We start from the raw sequence: 21,773 nt of genomic DNA, 5'->3' as shown, positions 1-21,773 counted from the left end.
TCCAGCCACCTCCCGTGCCTGTCCCAGCGCCCAGGCTGTGGGCAGCCAGAACCCAGCCTGACCCCCCTAGAGGCGAGGCAGAGCTAACCGGTTCAGCTGCTACTTCACCACTTCATCCACCTCCTGACCCAGCCTTTCACGCCCTCGCACTATCCCTAGTTAGATTAGCTGAACTGTCCCCTGCCCAGGCACCAGCCTTACTAGCCCAAGCTGTAATTTTATCTCCGTCACTAGCTCAGTCTGTAGCTCAGCCATGAGCCACACCAACCTCGGCTCCGTCGTCAGCCTCGCCTACCTCTGTTCATCCCTTAGCATCTCCACTCCAGTCAGTTCCCTCACCTGCTGTTCAGCTTTCAATTCAGTCAGTTCCCTCATCTGCTGCTCAGCTTCCAGCCCCGTCAGTTCACTCACCTGTAGCTCAGTCCGCTCCTGTCCAGTCACCAGTAGCTCAGTCCGCTCCTGTCCAGTCACCTGTAGCTCAGTCTGCTCCTGTCCAGTCAGTCCAGTCTGCTCCTGTCCCCCAGTCGCCCGTCCTCCAGCCTGTCCAGTCTGCCGCCCAGTGCCCTGTAGTCCAGTCGCCTCCTGTTTCCCAGTCACCTGTCCACCATCCCGTTCAGTTCCCGGACCTGCAGCCACAGCACCCAGAGCCAGCTGTGAGCTCTCCTGCTCCTCAGCCAGGGGTTTCCGCACCCGCTGGCCCGGCCGCTCCTCAGCCAGGGGTTTCCGCGCCCGCTGGCCCTGCCTGTCTCCAGCCAGAGGCTTCTGCGCCTACTGGCCCTGCCTGTCTCCAGCCAGAGGTTTCCGCGCCTACTGGCCCTAACTGTCTCCAGCCAGAGGCTTCTGCGCCTACTGGCCCTGCCTGTCTCCAGCCAGAGGCTTCCGCGCCTACTGGCCCTGCCTGTCTCCAGCCAGAGGCTTCCGCGCCGCCTGGTCCAGCCTCCGTGTCTTCGTCCACGCCTGGTCCGGCCTCCGTGTCTTTTTTTCTTTTGGCCGTCGAGTGCCGGCCTTTGAAGGGGGGGGTCCTGTCAGGGTTCCTGGGTCGTTGACCCGGTGATTTCAGTTTGTTCATGTTCAGTTTAGTTCACCACATTAATGTTCTCTCTTCCTGTTTTTTCCCCGTGTCAGCTTGTCTCCCATGTCATTAGTCAGATTATGTTCAGCCCTGTACTCACCTGTTTCCAATCATTGTCATCATTCAACCTGTGTATTTAAGTTCCTCGGTTTCACCAGTTCTCTGTTGTGTCATTGATGTTCTGTTGTCGTTTCCGCCTGCGTTCAGCCAGCCGGCCATTCAGTCTTTGAGTCAGTCCTTCAGTCAGTCGTCCAGCCAGCCAGCCATTTTCTCCCTTTGTTCTGTTCATCCACTCGTCATAATAAATCTTCACCTACCTGCGAGTCCTGCGTTTGGGTTCCTTCTTCCTCGCCTCCACACAACGCCTGACAGAGGGAAGGAGAAAAAGAAAATGTACGAGCTGTCACGAAGCAGAAACGGGAGCTGGAAGCATGTAAATATAATAATAACCACTGCAGCCAAAAAGAGTGCCTGACGAGCCCAGCTGTAAGTAAACTGTTAAGACTCGACTGTGCGACTCAACTCCTCCCCCTTTGTGAGTGTTGACGCTTCATCTCTTTGCTCTTTAAATGCTTTGCTTCTTTTATTGATTTTTATTGATTTTTATGCTGATTTTTTCCCTTTTTTCCATATGAGCTTACCTGCGATAGTTTCTGGACACTTATAGATCATTAGGATTAAAGTGTTCTAAGAACGATTAAAGTGACCAAGAAAGTAGACTTTGTGCACTATTATAAATCCTCAAGCGATAATCCCCCCTTGGACTGTCTTGGTGCAAAACCAAGACATAAATCATGTCTTCTGGAAGGGGGAGGACGTATCACAGGCAGGGCACAGCGAGCTGAAATCTCTGAAACCGACTGGCCTTCACTTCCTACGAGACAGAGAAGCTCTTCTACCCCTGTATACGAGAGGAAACAGGACTGGACAACCGTGAATAGGAAGGTTAACAACAAACCTCCAAAACAACTGAATGTGAAACTGCAGAACAGATTTGCTCCACTATCAAAGGACCCTGGATCTATATCGGACAACCATCCATCTAAAAGCAGCGAAGTAAAGTCCGAAAATCTTTTGAAAAGTAAAAGGCCACAGGAAAAGCTAAAAGCTAGGCCTGAAACTCTGATTGTGGGTGACTCTGCCGTAAAGGATGTACAAAGGATGTGCGGTAAGAACACTAAAGTCCTCTGCTTTCCTAACGATATGGTCAACAACCTGAAGGAGAGAATTCTTCAAATTGCAGATGAACATCTAACCGTGACAAACATTGTTCTGCATACAGGGTCAAACGATGTGTCCAAACAACAGTCGGAGGTTCTGAAACGGGACTTTACTGGATTATTAAATACTGTAAACTCTCTGAATGCAGCTGTATTCATCAGTGGACCTGTACCGCCGGTCAGAGGAGGAGACGAGAGATTCAGCAGGTTGTTTACACTGAATAAATGGCTTATATCAGCATGTGCTGACCACTCAGTGCATTTTATCAACAACTTTAATATTTTTTGGGAACGCAGGCATCTGTTTAAAGCAAATGGATTTAATTTTAACAAGTCAGGGGTGAAACTGTTCACCTCCAACTTGTTTTATTCCATACGTCATCCATCTGTGCTTGGTGCCAAGGCTGAGATAAACGAGGAGTTATCTCATAAAGAGGAACAAACAGTACTCCAAGAACAGACAAAGCCCAGCAGAAACCTTGAGGAGGAGCTCCATCTGCCCCCACCCGGGAAGAGCCTCAGAAAGGAGAGACATCTGAGGCAAGAAGAGGGGTCCCTATTTGCCTCCAACTCTCTCAACAACACCAACGACCAGGACCAGGACCAGGGACCACGATCTTCCCCAGTCCCCCAAACCCCTGACAGGCCATCACCCCCATCACCCTCCTCCCCCTCCCTTTCTCCCTCCTCCCCACACCTGAAATTCACTGAGGAGATGATGGAGCGGGTCAATGCTGGGCTCAGATCTACCCCAGATTGTCCCCCATAAACCCCCCACCAGAGCAGCCAAAGGTTCGCCATCGAGCCCCACCCTCAACAGAGCAATCGAAGTCACATTGCCCAGCCTCGCCCCCCTTAGTTCCTCCTTACCACCTTCATGCTCTGTCTCCGCAGTCTGATGTGTGATGTGTGAAGGGTCCGGGCTGCGAGGATTATGGCAGTGGTGACTTTTCCCAGGAGAAGCTGGGACCCTGTTTACTAGAAGGTTTTAAAATTTCTGTACTTTTAGGTGACAGAAGGAGACATGTGGCCTGGTCAAAACACAGAGAGGTGCACTCTAAAAGATCCTTAAACATAGTAAACATACCTTGTGTGCCACAGACTGCTCCCAAACACGAGGGGACAAGTAATGCCTCTAAAACACTTAAGTTGGCTTTATTAAATGTTAGATCTCTAGCTGGGAAAACATTTTTAATTAATGATTTAATCACTGAGCACAGCCTTGATTTTATGTTTTTAACTGAAACTTGGTTGGACCAAAGTAACAGTGGAGCTGTTCTCATCGAGACGACCCCTCCTAACTACAGTTTTATCAGTGAGGTCAGGGCGAGCAGGAGAGGAGGAGGGGTTGCTGTCTTATTTAATGAATCATTTCAATGTAAGCAGCTATCTCCTGGAAGTTTTCAGTCTTTTGAATATGTGGCTTTACAGCTGAAGGCCCCATCCAAAGTTGTGTTTCTTAATGTTTACGCCTCCCAAATACTGCACAGACTTTTTTAATGACCTCAGTGAACTGCTGTCTGTGATCTGTGTTGATTTTGACTGTGTAATTATTGCTGGGGATTTTAACATTCATGTGGACAACCCTCAGGACAAAGGGACTAAAGACCTGAGTAACACTCTGGGCAACTTTGGGCTGACTCAGCATGTAACAGAGGCCACACATAATAGAGGACACACTCTTGACCTACTGATCTCCAAAGGCCTGAGCATTTCAAAGGTTACTGTGTCTGATGTGGGCCTGTCTGATCATTACTGTGTTTTCTTTGAAAGTAAAATCTCAGCCCACACAAATATATCAACAGCAGTGATCACAAAACGGTGTATAACTGAACACAGTAGTACAATTTTTAACCAGGTCTTCCCATTAACACCTGACCTGCCCAGAGGGTCAGTCAATGAGCTCGTCAATAGCTTCAATGCTAACATGTTAAATGTAATGGACACTATTGCTCCCATTAAGGTGAAGGTTATCTCTGGAAGGAAGAAGTCTCCATGGAGAAACTCCACACTAGTGAAAAATGAAAAAAGAGAGTGTAGGAAAGCTGAGCGCAGATGGAGAAAAACAAACCTCCAGGTTCATTATGACATCTATAAAGAGAAACTTCACAATTATAATTTACAACTGAGGAGTGCAAGAAGGTCCTACTTCTCTGACATCATCACTAAAAACAGCCATAATGCTCGGGTCTTATTTTCTACAGTTGACAGGCTAACAAACCCTCCTGTGTCAGTGGCAGCTGAACTTCATTCGACCATGGCCTGCAATGACTTTGCCAAATTCTTCACAGAAAAAATCCAAAAAAATAGACAAGCAATTGGTACATCAACAGCAGATCCAGGATATGTACTGTGTCCACCAAAAAACTGTTTAAACACCATGAAACAGTTTCAACCTATTAACAGCAAAGACCTGGAGGACATCTTAGGTCAACCGAACTCCTCCTCCTGCTGTTTAGATGTCCTGCCAACAAGTTTTTTCAAAAAGGTCTCAAAGACTTTAGAGTCAGACCTGTTACAGATCGTCAACTTTTCTTTATTATCAGGTGTGTTTCCAGAATCACTAAAAACTGCTGTAATCAAACCTATACTGAAAAAGGACAATCTTGACAAGACACAAATGAACAACTACAGGCCGATCTCAAATCTCCCATTTTTAAGTAAGATCATTGAAAAAGCAGTTTCTCAACAGCTCAGTTACTTCTTAAAACAGAATAATTGCTACGATGCCTTCCAGTCAGGTTTTAGACAGAACCACAGCACTGAAACCGCTCTGACCAAAGTGTTTAATGACATATGTCTGAATACAGACAGTGGAAAAATGTCAGTCCTAGTTTTACTGGATCTCAGTGCAGCATTTGATACAGTTGACCACAACATATTACTCAAACGACTAGAGAACTGGGCAGGTCTTTCAGGAACTGTACTAAACTGGTTCATAACATACTTAGAAAACAGGAAATACTTTGTATCAACAGGTAACTTCACATCTGAGCAGACAAGTATCACATGTGGAGTTCCCCAAGGTTCCATCTTGGGACCCCCTCTGTTTAACATTTACATGCTCCCACTGGCACAGATTATAAAGAACAACAAAATAAACTATCATAGCTATGCAGATGACACACAAATATATATCACAATGTCACCAGGAGACCAAGGCCCTGTACAGGCTCTTGGTAAATGCATTGAGGAAATTAATGACTGGTTGTGCCACAATTTTCTCCAGCTAAACAAAAACAAAACTGAAGTAATAGTCTTTGGCGCCAAAGAAAAACGATTACAGGTCACCAGAGAACTTCAATTTATACACCTAAAAACCACAAACCAGGCGAGAAATGTGGGTGTAGTGATGGATGCAGACCTAAACTTAGAAAAACACATTAAGACAATAACAAAATCAGCTTACTATCACCTCAAGAATATATCAAGGATAAAAGATCTGATGTCTCAACAGGACCTGGAAAAACTAGTCCATGCATTCATCTTTAGTAGGCTTGATTACTGTAACAGCATCTTTGCAGGTCTACCTAAAAAATCAGTCAGACAACTACAGCTCATTCAGAACTCTGCAGCTCGAGTCCTCACTAAGACCAAAAAAGTGGACCACATCAGTCCAGCTCTGAGGTCTTTACACTGGCTGCCTGTCCGTCAGAGGATAGACTTTAAAGTTCTGATGCTGGTCTATAAAGCTCTGAATGGTTTAGGACCAAATTACATCAGTGACCTCCTGACCCAGTATGAACCTTCCAGATCCCTCAGGTCATCTGGATCCGGTCTTTTATCAGTTCCCAGAGTCAGAACCAGACACGGAGAAGCTGCATTCAGCTTTTATGCTCCTTATATCTGGAACAAACTCCCAGAAAGCCTCAGATCAGCTGAAACACTCAGTTTATTTAAATCCAGGTTGAAGACTCACCTGTTCTCAGCTGCATTTGAATAAAGCACCAAATCCACACTTTTAAGCTTAAATTTCAAAACTTACATTTAACTACTGATTTTATCTACTGTTCTGATTTTATCTGTTTTGATTTTATATACTGTTTTGTTTGTTTGTTTGTTTGTTTGTTTGTTAATTAGTTAGTTAGTTTGTTTGCTTGTTTTAATCAATTTTAAATCATGCTTTTTATTTGTTTTTGTTTCTAATGTCTCTGTAAAGCACTTTGAATCACCTTGTTGTTGAATTGTGCTATACAAATAAACTTGCCTTGCCTTGCCTGTGTTCGTGTTTTCCTCCGAAACAATAAGTTCCGTTGGAGCAGCCTTTCAACGCCTCTCTCTGTCTCTCACTAGCAAAGTTGACCCAGACAACAAAGTCTGGTGATATAGAACTAAATCCTGGACCTAATTCAAACATCAGTGATTTGGTCTGGCTACAACTAATTAGCCTAGTTAGCCTATGGGCACAGCTGTCACTGCATTGCTTTCCACCTCAACTAACTGTGCTCCAAACACCGTCCCAGTTAGTAAGGCTACATCTGCAGCTAATAGCGTTTACGCCCCTGTTGTCCGGGCCTCCACTTCTGCTGTTTGGGTTACCACTTCAGCTGCTAGGGCCTCCGCCTCAGTTGCCTGGGTTTCTGCCTCAGCTGCCTGGATTTCCACTTCAGCTGCCTGGGCCTCCACCTCAGCTGCCTGGGTTTCCACCTCAGCTGCCTGGCTTTCCACCTCAGCTGCCTGGGTTTCAATCTCGGCTGCCTGGGCCTCCACCTCAGCTGCTTAGGCCTCCACCTCAGCTGCCTGGGCCTCCACCTCAGCCGCCTGGGCCTCCACCTCATCTGCCTGGGTTTCCACCTCAGCTGCCTGGGTTTCAATCTTGGCTGCCTGGGCCTACACCTCAGCTGCTCAGGCCTCCACCTAAGCTGCCTGGGCCTCCACCTCAGCTGCCTGGGCTTCCACCTCAGCTGCCTGGGCTTCCACCTTAGCTGCTCGGGCCTCCACCTCGGCTGCCTGGGTCGCCACCTCGGCTGCCTTAGCCCCCAACGCGGCTGCCTGGGCCCCCATCTCGGCTTCCTGGGCCCCCACCTGCTGTACCCAAACTACAGTCTCCGGTAAAGGGTTTCTCATCATTAAATGCTCATAGCATTGTCAACAAAAGGACAAGAAATCCTGCCTTTGAAAGTTACAGAGGAACAAAGATCTGCAAGACATATAATCAGACTAAAGTAATCTGGGACACTAAAAATAAACCAAAGGGGCTTCTATGTGGACACATTAACATTCGCAGTATGTTACCAAAGCATGAGCAACTGGAACATATTCTAAGCAATTCCAATATTTCCATTTTGTGAATTGAATCTTGGCTCACAAGTGCTTCTCCTGAGTTTGCGGTTGTCTTTCCAGAGTACACAGTATTCAGAAGGGATAGAATTGAAACAAGAGGAGGAGGAATACTTCTGTATGTAAAAAACACCTGGATTGCTCTTTACTTATTTCACCAATAGATGTCGAAATAGAACATATTTCTGTTAAAATCACTCTTTCTCCAGAAATGTCATTTACGTTGATCTGTTTATATCGCCCTCCTTCCGCAAAGAATATTTTTTATGAGCAACTACAGATATTACTTAAATATCATACTATAAATAATAAGTCTAATGAAATAATTGTAATGGGAGATCTTAATGTCAACTGGGACTGTGAAAAGGACAGAAAAACACTCAAGGACATAATGGAGACGTTGAACTTTACTCCACACATGAACAACCCACAAGAATAACGAGACACTCTGAAACTAAAATAGATCTGGTTTTCAGTAATAAGCCCGAGCGAATTATTAAATCTTATAATTTTATCACTGGTATTTCAGACCACAATTTTATATTATTTTCTAGAAAAATTATGAAATCACGGGTTAAGAATGACTTTCATAGTTCATCTAATAAGAGATCCTTTTATGAATTTATACCAAGAAGTCAGCGACAAAATGTAGCAGAAGCATTAGCATCAGTTAACTGGGAGCCTTTATTGTGTAGTGATGATCCACAATTCTGCAGCAGTCACTTCACTGACATTGTCAAGAATGTTATATCAACATACTCCATTAGAGGTCGACAAAAAATAAAGACAACATCTAATTTACCCTGGTGAAACAAAGAGTGCAAGAATCTAATGAAAACAAGAGATCAATTACTAAAGCAGTTCCTGAAAACAGGTCTAACTCTGGATAGACAGAGATTTACTTCAATGCGGAACAAAGTAACAAGAAGTTTGAGACAGGCCAAAGCAAAAATTTTTATAAATATAATTGAAAGAGCCAAAGGTAATGGTAAAAATGTCTGGCAAAACTTAAATAAATTACTTGGCCGTCATTCAAACAAAAGTAAAATTACAATTGAACTTTATGTAAATAACTCTATTGTTAGAGAGTGTTGAAATCTCCCAATTCTTTGAATCTTTGGGCTGAAGGAGGGACAATACTCGGTGTATCAATGCTCAATCAACAATCATTTATTTCCATACAATTCAACAGTCAGAGCATTACAACGTCCGGACGGGAGAGATGCTACCAGAGGGTCAGGCACATGTCTCAAAATGGTGACGGGTTGCTCAGCTTTTTATAGTCTCTAGTGGCCCCCAGCTAGTCGTAAAAGCCAAAACATCACATTTTTTCTCTGTTACAGCACCTAAGTTATGACCTCGGCAGTTGTTTCTCTGCTTTCTGTAAGGTGGGGGTGTGGAATGTGGTCTATCTATCTCCCCTGTCTTTAGACACAGTCTCCTGCTTACAACCTTCTCTTCATGATTCAACAATTAAGCATGTCAAGAAAACAGTGTAACACATTCCCAGCAGATCAAGGATACAGAGTGATGCACATTTATCTAATGAACTAATATGTGAATATGTTCTGTTAACTCAAAAGTATAATGAGAACTACACTACATACAGCTCACACACTCTATATTAAAGGGTATAATGTGATCTACAGCAGTATTCTAATTCAACTACTTTGATTACATATATAAGGTAACATATAATAACAGAATAATCTAATAAGAGCATCTATCTATTGCCAATAACTTAAACACTTTCTTTATCTCATCGGTTAAGGAGATCAGTCAGAGCTTTGACTCAGTCGTATGCTCTGATAATGTGAATGATGTTGGTCAAAATTTGTTCACCATCACTCATATTTCAGACACTGAAGTTGCTAAACTAATTACAGGTTTAAAACAATAAAAAGCAATAAATCCATGTAGACATTGAGGGTTCTCGGGAGGGGCCGTGCTAACACCTGCTGCTCTCTGGCAGCAGCACCATGCTCTCCCTTGTTTTAAATGCACTTTAGAACAACACGCAGCAACACTACACATGAGCGGGAGGAGGGAGGTATGGGGTCTTCACACACCCCCGTTCTCTGCTAGCCATTGGGGCGGGGGGGCTGGGAGGAGATTTTGGCTGTCCGATTGGCCTCCCTGCTGCTGCGGAGCCTGGGACGGTCTGCTTGCCTCCACCCCAGGGGGAAGGGTAACATCTCTTGGGTCTGGGGGCGAGGGTACCTGGACCTGTGGTATAGAGTATGTTTTTGGGAGTGTGATTGTGTGTACATGTCCATTTATGTCAATCCTTACGTTGGGTGAGTGCTGAATGTTTGTATATGTGTGCATGAGGGTGGGAATGCATGTTTGTGTCTGTGTGTGCCTGTTTGTCTGTGTCTATATGTCAGGTCGGGTCTTAGACTCCACCTCTCTGGGAACTCCCAGGCCCTCCAAGGCCTATCTCCCCTCACCACACTCCCTGCCGGTGATTGATGCCCTCAGGGGTCGGTGCATTGGTGGTTCTTGGTGTCCGGGGCTGGGCACTCAGGTATGTGGCGGGGCCTGGCGCCTGTTGCTCGGTCAGGCCTCCTCCGGGGTGCGGGGGGCCCTCGGGCCTCCGGCCCCTGGGCCTGCGGCTCGGTTCACTCTGGCACAGCTGGCTGCCGGCAGAGCCGGCGGGCACGCCGGTGCAGCCCCTCTAGCTTCTGCTCGGTGGCTACTGGGTGACGCCTCGTCTGGGGATCCTCAGCCCTTCCCATGAAGGTGGCACGGATGCCCCTCCGGTGGTCCTCCTTGGGCTCTCGCACTCTGGGGCCTCTGGTTGTCTGGGGCCTGGATCTCCTCCATGCCTGCTTCATGCCCTGGGGGACGGGGCTATGGCTCGCTACATCCTCTTGCAGACCATTACATGTGGAAACCATTTGAATACAAGCGCACTTATCCACACAGGTATGCACACGGGTGTTCACTGCTCGTAGACTTAAATTACACCTTTCTTGGCTGCTACTTCAAAGCACATTGTGCGCTGTCTGTCCTGCGTGCTGCACAACAACATTGAATATTTAGTATTTACTGCTGTTTACACTTAGCTAGATTAATGCGATGGTGTTGTGTTTAGTATGTTGCTTTGTGTTTTTTTGTTTTTTTGCTTGTTTTCTATTCTTCTCTCAACAGGTGATCCAGGAGATTTTTGATTTTTTTCTCCCCCCCCTTTCTCACTGTCCCTCTCCCCTTCTGTTTTTCCTTTCCTTCCTCTTTCTTTCTCCCTTTCCTATCCCTCACTCATGTCTGTCCCGTCTGTAACATCTGAAAATAAAATATAATAAATAATAAAAACAAAGATCGATCAAATGGACCAATACGGCAATGCCACGATGATCCATTTGGCAAAGTAAATCCATTGGGTATCCTTGTTGGTCTTCAGACAACAATTCTGATGGCTAAAGAACCAAATGGGACAGGCAAAAAAAAAAAAAAAAAAAAAAAAAAAAAAAAAAGCACATGATGTATATATTATTAACACAAATTTCCTAAAGGAATATATGGATTTGCTTGTACGTCCAACAACTCATGTTTTGATTATGTCTTTCCAACACTCCATTGTTCCAACAGATTGGAAAATTGCTGCAGTTACACCAATTTTCAAAGCAGGTGTGAAGACTGACATGGCTAATTGTCGCCCCATAAGCATACTCCCGGTCATATCTAAAATAGCTGAGAAGTAGGTGGTGAAACTCCTCACTGCTCACCTAGAAAACACCCAACCCTCATTACATCCATTGCGGTTTGGCTTTCGGGCACATCACTCCACAGATACTGCCCTGTGTCTGTTAGTGGAGAACTCGAAAAGCCTGCTGGACAAGAGTCCCTGTGTTGGAGCTGTATTTTTAGATCTGAAGAAGGTTTTCGACTCTGTAAACCATCAGATATTGTTGTCCAGATTGACTCAGTTTAATATCTCCAGTCAGGCTCTTCAGTGGTTTGCCTCATATCTCTCACACAGGAAACAGTGTGTGGTGTTGGATGGGGTTAAATCTCCATATTTAGACTGTGATACAGGGGTTCCTCAAGGATCTGTTCTTGGGCCCTTATTGCTCTCTCTTTTTATCAATAACTTACCTGAAGTCCAAATATATTTGCTCAAATGTATGCGGATGATGCAGTTATACGTAACTATATATACGTAAATCTTTTTTTACATTTCTGTTCATTAACATGCACTGCCCTAAATAAATAAATTAAATTAAAGTAAAGCTAGTTTTCAGCTACGAGCCCGACACGGAACCCAACGTATTAGCCAGAGGTCCCTTTACTACGGTTCGGAGCCGCTGACCTGTTTTATATACCCGTGGAATAGTTTTCTATACGAGATCGCTGCAAAAAGTGCAGCCTTACCTAATGTCCACCTACTGTTACTCATAACCTTTTAATTAACCTTCCCAACACTGTCAAAAGGTTAGCACCTCATACCACAGTGCACCAAAAGCAGTCTCATGAAAGCTCGGAAGGACAAGCCCAGAGCCCAAACCAGACAGTGTAGGAGATGACAAGGTTAGCAATTGTATGGTGAAAATTATACTTTTAGTTAACTTGATTGGCAAAAAGAAAAGTAAATACAAAATCTGCTTCTCACATATAGGGCATTTCCAAGATTTTGTTTTCAAAACTTCTTCAATTTCTTTCATTACAGCTGTCCTGTGCCAGATGTTCTGTTGACCCACAGTGAGAGGCATCATTTCAGAAACACCAGGAAGACTGAAACTCTTCATGTAGCTGAGTATATTCAGTGTTTAAAACAGAAGTTGTGCAGGTCTGAGATCAGCAGTTTTCTGAAACACCAAACGGAGGTCCTGTTAATGCTGATGTACACAGTAAAGGGGGTGATTAATGCTTTTGACTTTTTGTATTTAAATTTATCAATAAAACAGCTGCAGCTTTCACTGACAGCACATGTGGTATTTTAACCTTTCTACTGTTTTCTTCAGTTAATTACTGAAGAAAACTACAAAGAGTTACTACAAAGATTGAAGATATAGGATGATCTGTCTGCTGTCATTGGGTGGTGCTGAGGTCTGAATCTGAGGATGGCTCCTGTAATCACAAACAGAACAGAATCATCACAAACTGAAATATAAAGTTTATCTCTCAAATCTGAAATAGAGCTGATCCTTCTCCGTCCTCACACACTCGGGATCTGAAGTTGTTCAGTCCTACAGCTCTGCCGACAGCTGTTTATTTTTTATTTGTTTTAAAGGCCTTACTAACACATTTTCTAACATCATGTTTACCTTTGAGTTGTTGATGCTTTATAAATGGACATCTGCAAAGATGAGATGATGGAGCAGGTTTCAGTCGAGGTTCAGTCTGCTGCTGCATCCTGGTCACAACATACGGAGGTGTTATCAGCTCAGTATTGAACAAGAAACATTAATGTTTCAAATTATTTGTCCTAAAGATGCAAGCTGTACAGAGTACTGCACATGTGACTTTGTGAACATAATTCATTAAAAATAATTTGGACAGTTTTTTAACCTGAATATTTGTAACAAACTCAGTAAAAAAAATGCTAAAAACAATAATCAGAAGAAAAATGTAACATTTTAACTTAAGCTGACAAGCAGAAGTAGTTGGTTTCAGTACATAAGTATCGGGCTTTGCTATTTAATCCGTAGCTATTGACCAATGAGGGGTACCTGAAGTGCCAGGTTTTTAAAAATTGGCATTAATGTCGTTCCACATGTGGAAAGCGACAGAAAACTTGCTGCTGTTTGCACATATTTAATAATCAGCTCTGCACAGGAGCAGAAGCAGAGTCCAGCCTGTTGCTCTTACAGTATAATACTCATAATAAAAGTACAGTAACCGTGGTTAGTCACTGAGCAGCCCCGTGCGTTTCTCTTGATTTCTTTAGTCAGGGTAAATTCATTCACCTGCACGGGTTAGCTAAACAAACTATACAAAACAAGTTTCCTTAGCTAGCTAGGTAGCTAGGTAGCTAGCTAAGGACCTAAATTACGGATTAGCTTACAAACACATTTAACTTACCAAAAATAATGCGGTGGTGCCTCAGGTCCTCCTGTCCGGTAGTCCAATTTACTGAAGAACACCTCAGGCTCTCACTTTGTCGGTAATGTAAATGCTGGACCTCTCAGCATCTGCCATTCCCGAACAGACACATGCAAGTTTGTCCGTGACCGCAGCCGTGTCGTCAGTGTTTTCTCCAGTCATTGGTCAACATTATAATATATGCAAATACATGCAGGTTGGAATCCCCGCCTCCCCAGCGCGCCCCCGGACACCAAAACAGTGCCAGCAGAGTGAAACTGAAAAATGGTTTGAAACCGAAAAATGGATTGAAACGGAAAAGTGGATTGAAACCGAAAAAAAATGGATTGAAACTGAAAAAAAAAATTGTAAGCAAAAATAAAAAAAATTACAGTTTCAATTAATTGTTTTTCACTATCAATTATTTTTTTTCACTTTCAATACAAGATTTTTCAGTACATTTATTTCAGCTACAATATTTTTTTTCGGTTTCAATATTTTTTTTGGTTTCATTTCAAGGTGGCATTGTTCTGATTCCATACGTTAGTGCCCTCACTGACACACAAAACAAAACGACTACACAACAGACTAACTATACACTCCACGTTAAACGTCAGAAATCTTCCACTTCTAAAAACTCTCTGTCTCTCTCACACACATTAGCTCGCTCTGTCTCGCTGGCATTACCGTCACTCCCAAAACTTTTCTTTCTCCTACGTGACGCAGAAAGTTTCCACTGATGGGAAAAAAGATCTCCCTTAATCTTTTTTTTTACTGTTTTTGCACTGTCTTTAGATAAGGCTTTAAAACACACACACACACACACAAAACCATGATGACAGTATTTAGAAAAAAGCATGGCATATATATTTTTTATCATAACTCTGGATTTACTGGCCTGTGATTAAAATTTAAAAACCGGTGTATACTTTGTAGTCCGAACTTTCAACACGGGCTGAAAGACTCAGCGTGGCTGCAGCTTGTTGCTGTGTCAGCTTAAATCAGTCATGTGGTTTGGAGGTGCAGCGTGTCCGTGGACCATGGAGGGTTAATAACACTCACCTTCATTCCATTTCCAGAGCGTAATTATGGGCTCAAATTGTGGTCATAAATATTTTGTACTTGTAAATCAGTTTTGTACTTGTAAATCAGGATTTGTATGTGTAAAAAGAATTTGTGTGTGTGTAAAAAAGTTTTGTATGTGTAAAAAGAATTTGTGCGTGGGTAAACAAGATTTGTATGTGTAAAAAAGATTTGTGTGTGGACTTAGCCAAAAAATACGTGAGAAAGTCTGCACTCAGGATTCAAGTTACAAGTAAGAATTTTGACCCTATTTTTCTTCCTTTCATCTGATTGGCCAATGTCATGTCAATCACAAATTTAACTATCCAATCAGAGAAGAGATGGGTTTGGCTGTCAGAGGGGTGTTTTTTTGAACTGCAGGTCCTTGAAGGGTAATACAGTTTGAAGCTGGAGGATATCTATATAAATATCCAATAGAAGCTGTTGAAAGGATAAAGTTGTGGTATATCAGTGGTTAGAAATACCATTATTACTTTAGGATTAGTCTAACACGAAGTCAGTGCTGACCCGGGACCATTGCTGTTAGTCACAGTGTCCAGCATAAAGGTCCTTTCACACTGGATCCAGCATGTGCTGCTAATGCTAACTGCTAACTAAAAGTTAAGGATTCAGAATTTGTTGCGCTGGCTGCTGAGCTCTGTGGGTTTTTGCAGCAGTTCTACCTGTACTATATGCACCTGCTCCTTGTCGTTTCTATCTCTGACTTTATGTCCTCTACAAGAGTTTCTGGGTTTTTTTTGCTAGTTCTTCAAATGTTCAATAAAAACACGGATGCTAATTCATAACAAAGAAAGCTTTGTAGGTATCCCCACTAGTGAAGACTGTCATTTCTACAACACTGCCCCCCCCCCCGGAGTTTCGCAGCGCTATTGAAAAGGTTCGGGAGGTCCCTGTGTTAAGCACGTAAACCTGTGACACAAAAATCACCAAACTGAGACACCCACAGACTATTTCCCTTCGTGGTGATGAAGGAAAATGCTGGGCTGGCATGTAAAAGGGCATTTATTCCCTTCAAGGACCTGAAGCTCCATAATAAGCTCCATCCCCTCCAACAGCCAAATCCATCTGTTCTCTGATTGGATAGTTAAATTTGAGATTGACATGACATTGGCCAATCAGATGAAAGGAAGAAAAATAGGGTCAAAATTCATACTTGTAACTTGAAACTTGAGTGCAGACTTTAACACAAATCTTTTTTACACACACACAAATTCTTTTTACACATACAAAACTGATTTACAAGTACAAAATATTTATGACCACAATTTGAGCCCATACGTAACAACCAACAACCTGTGTGAAATCTGAAATTCTCATGGTGTTGTTCAAAATGGGCAACTTCCAGCGCTGCTCTGAGCTGGCAGCCAGTATCAGCAGCTCCAACCTGACCAAGTCCTTTTTTCTCTTTAATATATGTTTCTTTATTGTTTTTGTGTTTATTGTTTTTGTTTTTCTATTGCAGACTGCTGTCCCCCACAATGGAGCTCAGAATTCTATGGACAATGGTGTTCTTTATTACATTTTTTACGGCGTCTTTGTCCGGAGAGCGCGTGGAGGTCCGACCTCCCATTGTTTACAGCAGGGTTCAGCTGTTAGCCGTCGGAGCATTCGCTGCCCTGCCTACAGCCGAGCAAGCTAACATCCCCCGCGAGGTGATGAGGAAGAGACGCGGTACTCGGGCCGGGATCGGGCGTCGCAGTAAAGTTAGGAGATACCGGCCAGCGATTCCATCTGTTATTATGGGGAATGTGAGATCTCTCCCCAATAAAGTAGACGAACTGGCGGCTCTTACCCGACATCAGAGGAGCTACAGGTAGGGTTGCCAACTCCCTGAAAAATAAATAAGGGACACCTCGTGGCCAGGGCCGGGCGACCCAGTTGTCTTCACCCTTCCCAGTGTGGTGAATTTTCTAGCTCTTTTTTGTGTGTGAAATTATTTTTTTAACCATTTGACTTGAAGTTGATTTAAGTAGATGCATATTCTATTCTTTGTGATATGAACACATGTGAAACAAATGATCATTTAGCCATTTATTTTTAGCTCAAAATGACAACATTAACACAGTAAAACAGGTCTCTTTCTTAAACAGAAGCCTGTCATGCTTAACTTTTGAAAATATAAGTAAATCTTTCTTTAAAAGCACTCTGTCCTGCTTAACTTAAAATAATAGAAAACAATAGAAAGAAAAACATTCTTGTAACAGTGCACATTTAGTGCATTAGTACAATTGGCTTCAGTTGAGGTATTATTTCAGCTTTTCTAAAGCTAATCAGCTGCTCCTGTTTGTAAACCCGCTTGTTCCCATGATTACGCATCATAACTCATCATTATTCATCGATGTATTACTTTTATGTATTAGTCATCTATTTGTTGTAATCATCTATCCTTGCAGTTGTTTATTACACAAAATAAATTATATTATCACACTTCTGGCCACATAGCGCTGATATTCACTGCACATGCCCATATTAACTTTTTCCAGCCAGGTGTTTTCCTTTTCCCATTCTTCCCTTTCTCTGAGGGGAACAAACATTGCTGCTCTAATGCTGGGCTCACACTGTGCGATTTTTGGCCCATTTTGAGCCGATTTTTGAGTGATCGGACCGATTTTGGCCTTCATCGTGCGTCGTGTAGTATACGTGGGGTAAAGAGAAGTGATTAACACCTCACGACCAGCTCCCGATCATCAATCGCTCGTGAGGGTCTCACCACAGGCGCTCACACTGCTCACGCGCAAACGTAAACGTTGGTGAAAAAGACGTTGCAGCACGGCTGTGCAGCCTGTGATCTGGACACAAGCGATGGAGGCACAACTTGTAGAACTTTGGAAAGCTCATCCGAGCCTTTTCGATGTGGCATCACAAAATTATCACGACCACAACAACCGTGAAAATAGTTGGATTTACTCTGCTGCTCAATCACAGCTGCCTGATCAATGTTTTTCATTAGCAATTTAGCAAAGTTGATGGTAGTGGTGTGTCTGTGTGAGTGAAAGACAGAGAGAGCGAGCGACAGATTTTCTGTTATAACCTTCATGTTATGGAGGCACAGTGTGAGCACTCAGGTCGCATCAGAGCATCGGGCGGTATAGTGTGAGAGTACATCATGACATACGAACTTCTAACCCCTGCGAGTCAATCGTGCAGTTTGAGCAGGAGCTGAATAACGTGACTGAAAAAAATCGCACAGTGTTTGCCCAGCTTTAGGTGTACTGTCGTCCGAGACTTGCACCGCAGAGTCGGCGTTTGTTCCCCTGTTGGCCATGCTTCTTGTTGTGGTCATCTGTTGTCTTCCGGTATTTTCTCCGCAAGCAACCTTTCCTCGACCAATGAGATGAGCGGTAATCTGAATTGTCATACTCGAATTGTCATAAGTGTGCTGTCAGCTCATTGGTCACAAAGCAGGAGAGGGGCTGGGAATTATGTTTTCAAACAAAGCGTTAATTCCATAAACATTTATAGACTACTTTTGATTCTCACTGTATTACGGGACAAAGTGCGTCCCTTATTAGCTCAATACGGGACGTGTACTTTTGTTTCGAAATACGGGACGATTCCGTATTTTAAGGGACGGTTGGCAACCCTAGCTACAGGGAGTGCAGCCTGATGTGCTTCACAGAGTCGTGGCTAACTGCGCTAACTCCGGACTCACACGTAAACATGGATGGTTTTCATCTGATCCAGGCCGACAGAACAACGGAGAGTGGTAAGAAGAGAGGAGGGGGTCTGGCTGTGTTTGTGAACGATAGATGGTGTAACTCTGGGCATTTATCTATCAAAGAGACGCTATGCTGTTAGGACATTGAGCTGCTAGCGGTTAGCATGAGACCGTACTATCTACCGCGAGAGTTTACACACATGATTATGATAGCTGTGTATGTCCCGCCCTCTGCTAGCGCTGCAGCAGCCTGTGAGGTCCTGCACACTGTAACCAGCAGACTCCAAACACAGCACCCTCAGGCCCTTTTCCTGATCTCTGGGGACTTTAATCACATCTCCCTGTCCTCCACTCTCCCCAGGTACTTGGGTTTTCACCTGAATAAATAAACTGGACTAGAGCCACAACACTGATGCTCTTTACAGGAAGGGTCAGAACAGACTCTACCTGCTGAGGTGGCTGAGGTCATTTGGAGAACAGGGAGCACTTTTAAGACCTTCTATGACTCTGTGGTGGCATCTGTCATTTTTTACAGTGTGGTATGTTGGAGCAGCAGTTTATCAGCAGCTGAGAGGAAGAGGTTGGACAAACTCATCAGAAAGGCCAGCTCTGTTCTGGGATGCACCCTGGACCCAGTGCAGGTGGTGGGAGACAGAAGGACTGTGGCCAAAATAACATCTCTGGTGGACAGAGTCTCCCACCCCATGCTTGTAAATGTTGCGGAACTGCAGAGCTGCTTCAGTGACAGACTGCTGCATCCTCGATGCATGAAGGAGTGTTTCCACAGGTCCTTCCCCCCTGCAGCTGTCAGACTGTACAATCAGAACTGCTCCCAACAAACATAGATGTTTACATCTGCGCTGTAACTGCAATAATTTAATCAACCGATTCGCACTACAACCTGGTTTGCCTCTTAGTAATTTTTATTTAATTTAATAACTGTACAGTACTGTATATAGTAACCATTGTACTTAATGTAAATATGTAAGAAAAATTGTGTATGTTTCTGTTCTGTGTCCTGTGTACTGTTTGTTTGTATATGTGCCTTTATGACTGCTGTTAGAACGAAACTTCCCCTTATGGGACAATTAAAGGATTGTTCTATTCTATTCTATTCTATTCTATTCTAAGTGCTCTGACACAATCATAAGCATCGCTTGCTACTGAAAACAAGAAAAAAGCCAGTCCATGCTATGGGATGAACCATTTGTTAATGGTGGAGGGGGGTAACACTATGCAGTATATTCAGTTTAGCATTTATATTTACTGTTAACTGTAACTACGCTAAAAGTGTTAATGCTATCTTATTTTAATAAACAACACTGTCATATGCAAAACTAGGGTGGCACTTGGGGTGGCAAAGGCTTATTTTAGGGTGGCACTTGCCACCCCATGCCAACCCTTCTAGATACGCCCCTGAGTGGTTTACAAGTTGGGACGAATACTATGGAGACATGCTCATAGTGTTCTAGATGGAGTAATGGTCTTACCAAGAATGCTTGTTTAAAGTTGACATTGAACTGTTCTTTTCCATCTTTGTAGGGAAATTATTCTGTTGCAATATAATGAGCTAATTTAGTTGTGCTAGTAAGTGTTGGCTAATTCTATCATGTAGATAGCGAAAGCCTCTGTGAGGAACTCATTTTTTACAGTAGTGTAAATTTTCTTTTTTTGCATTATGGAAGAAGACTTATTTTCTGTTGTAATAATCACATATTAAATCATATCACATTAGTTATAGTAATATCCCTGTCTCACTTTAGTATAGTAAGAGCATTCCTGTCACCAGTTTGCATGCATGTGTTATGTTATCACAGTCAGGCCATTGTAATGGGAGACACTAAAGAGATAGTAAGACTAACCCTTCTTATAGAGGGATGTATATTTTTTAGGTAGGGGCCCTGTTGTAAAGGTGATGACATTCAGATGTCTTGCTCTTACGGGGATGACGGCTTAGCAGAAAGCAAGGTCATAATTCTCTCTGTGAGGGAGGAGGTATAGAAAAGCCTGCCTAGAAAAGCGCTATATAAATGCAATCCATTATTATTATTATTATTATTATTATTATTATTATTATTAGTATTATCCATCTTCATCCGCTTTATCCGAGGCCGGGACGCGGGGGCAGCAACCTAAGCAAAGAGGCCCAGACCTCCCTCTCCCCAGCCACCTCCTCCAGCTTATCCGGGGGAACACCAAGGCGTTCCCAGGCCAGCCGAGAGATATAATCTCTCCAGCGTGTCCTGGGTCTGCCCCGGGGCCTCCTCCCGGTGGGACATGCCTGGAACACCTCACCCAGGAGGCGCCCAGGGGGCATCCTTGTCAGATGCCCGAACCACCTCAGCTGAGCCCCTCCCGGATGGCCGAACTTCTCACCCTATCTCTAAGGGAGAGGCCAGCCACCCTTCAGAGGAAGCTCATTTCTGCCGCTTGTATCCGCGATCTCGTTCTTTCGGTCACTACCCACAGCTCGTGGCCATAGGTGAGGGTAGGGACGTAGATCGACCGGTAAATTGAGAGCTTGGCTTTTACACTCAGCTCGCTCTTCACCACGACGGACCGGTGCAGCGTCCGCATTACTGCAGCTGCAGCCCCAATCCGTCTGTCGATCTCCGGCTCCCTTCTCCCATCACTCGCGAACAAGACCCCGAGATACTTGAACTCCTCCACTTGGGGCAGGAACTCATCCCCGACCCGGAGTGGGCACTCCACCCTTTTCCGGCTGAGAACCATGGCCTCAGATTTGGAGGTGCTGATCCTCATTCCCGCTGCTTCACACTCGGCTGCAAACCGTTCCAGTGCGAGCTGGAGGCCCTCACCCGATGAAGCCAACAGAACCACATCATCACACAAAAATCAGAGATGAGATTCTGAGGCCACCAAAGCAAAAACCCTCCGCCACTTATTATTATTATTATTATTATTATGATCCTAGTGTTGCTCGGATGCTTGTCTCCACATTGCAATGTTTTTATTAAACCACTTCGAATCAAGCTCACTGGGTGTGTTGCAGGTTATTGTTAAATTTTCCATTTTCCAGCATTAATGTCAATGACATTTTAGCGTCAATGACATTAAAACTAGGTTCTTTCTTGTCTGGCTACTTGCAGAAGTGAGAACATTCCTCTGTTTCAGCCTTTGAGAGAGCTATTCATGCCTGAATTTTGTCTTCACTAATGCAATAGTCTTTTTAAGTTGTCATTGCCTCAATGCTTAGCTGACTGCAGCACAGTTACCAATTGGCACCTACAACAGAGACCACTGTTGAGGTTTAAATTTATAATCTTAAATGCTTATATACTGATTATATTGCTTTATATAAGAGAGGCCCAACTCTTAGTACTGACAGGAAATTACATGATTTTGCAGGCAGAAAGTGAAACTAAGCAGAGTGTTCGATTGAAACTTAAAGTGTGGTGTGACGTGGAGAGGAAGT

At 43.7% G+C, this 21,773-nt stretch overlaps 1 protein-coding gene and 1 pseudogene across 3 annotated transcripts in view; one reads left to right on the top strand and one right to left on the bottom strand.

The window, feature by feature from the left end:
* LOC147329719 (NLR family CARD domain-containing protein 3-like) overlaps positions 1 to 21,773 on the bottom strand; it is a 44,768-nt gene that overhangs the window by 20,389 nt on the left and 2,606 nt on the right. For 2 of the 3 annotated variants that reach the window (XM_086291022.1, XM_086291024.1), the window contains exon 4: positions 1,390 to 1,437. The exons of the other annotated variant lie outside the window; for it this stretch is intronic. In XM_086291022.1, the coding sequence (XP_086147148.1) occupies positions 1,390 to 1,437 (48 nt within the window). The remainder of the gene's footprint in view (positions 1 to 1,389; positions 1,438 to 21,773) is intronic. 3 annotated transcript variants of the gene reach the window in all.
* LOC147329720 (uncharacterized) lies at positions 1,704 to 3,441 on the top strand (annotated as a pseudogene).

The sequence above is a fragment of the Aulonocara sp. 'chitande type north' Nkhata Bay genome, linkage group LG5 (genome assembly GCF_057382095.1).
Source record: "Aulonocara sp. 'chitande type north' Nkhata Bay isolate Kocher_YH1m ecotype deep benthic linkage group LG5, A_spYH_male_GT1.1, whole genome shotgun sequence".
NCBI lineage: Eukaryota > Metazoa > Chordata > Actinopteri > Cichliformes > Cichlidae > Aulonocara > Aulonocara sp. 'chitande type north' Nkhata Bay.
The sequence above is the reverse complement of the archived record's forward strand: the minus strand, read 5'-3'. Positions and strand labels throughout refer to the sequence as shown.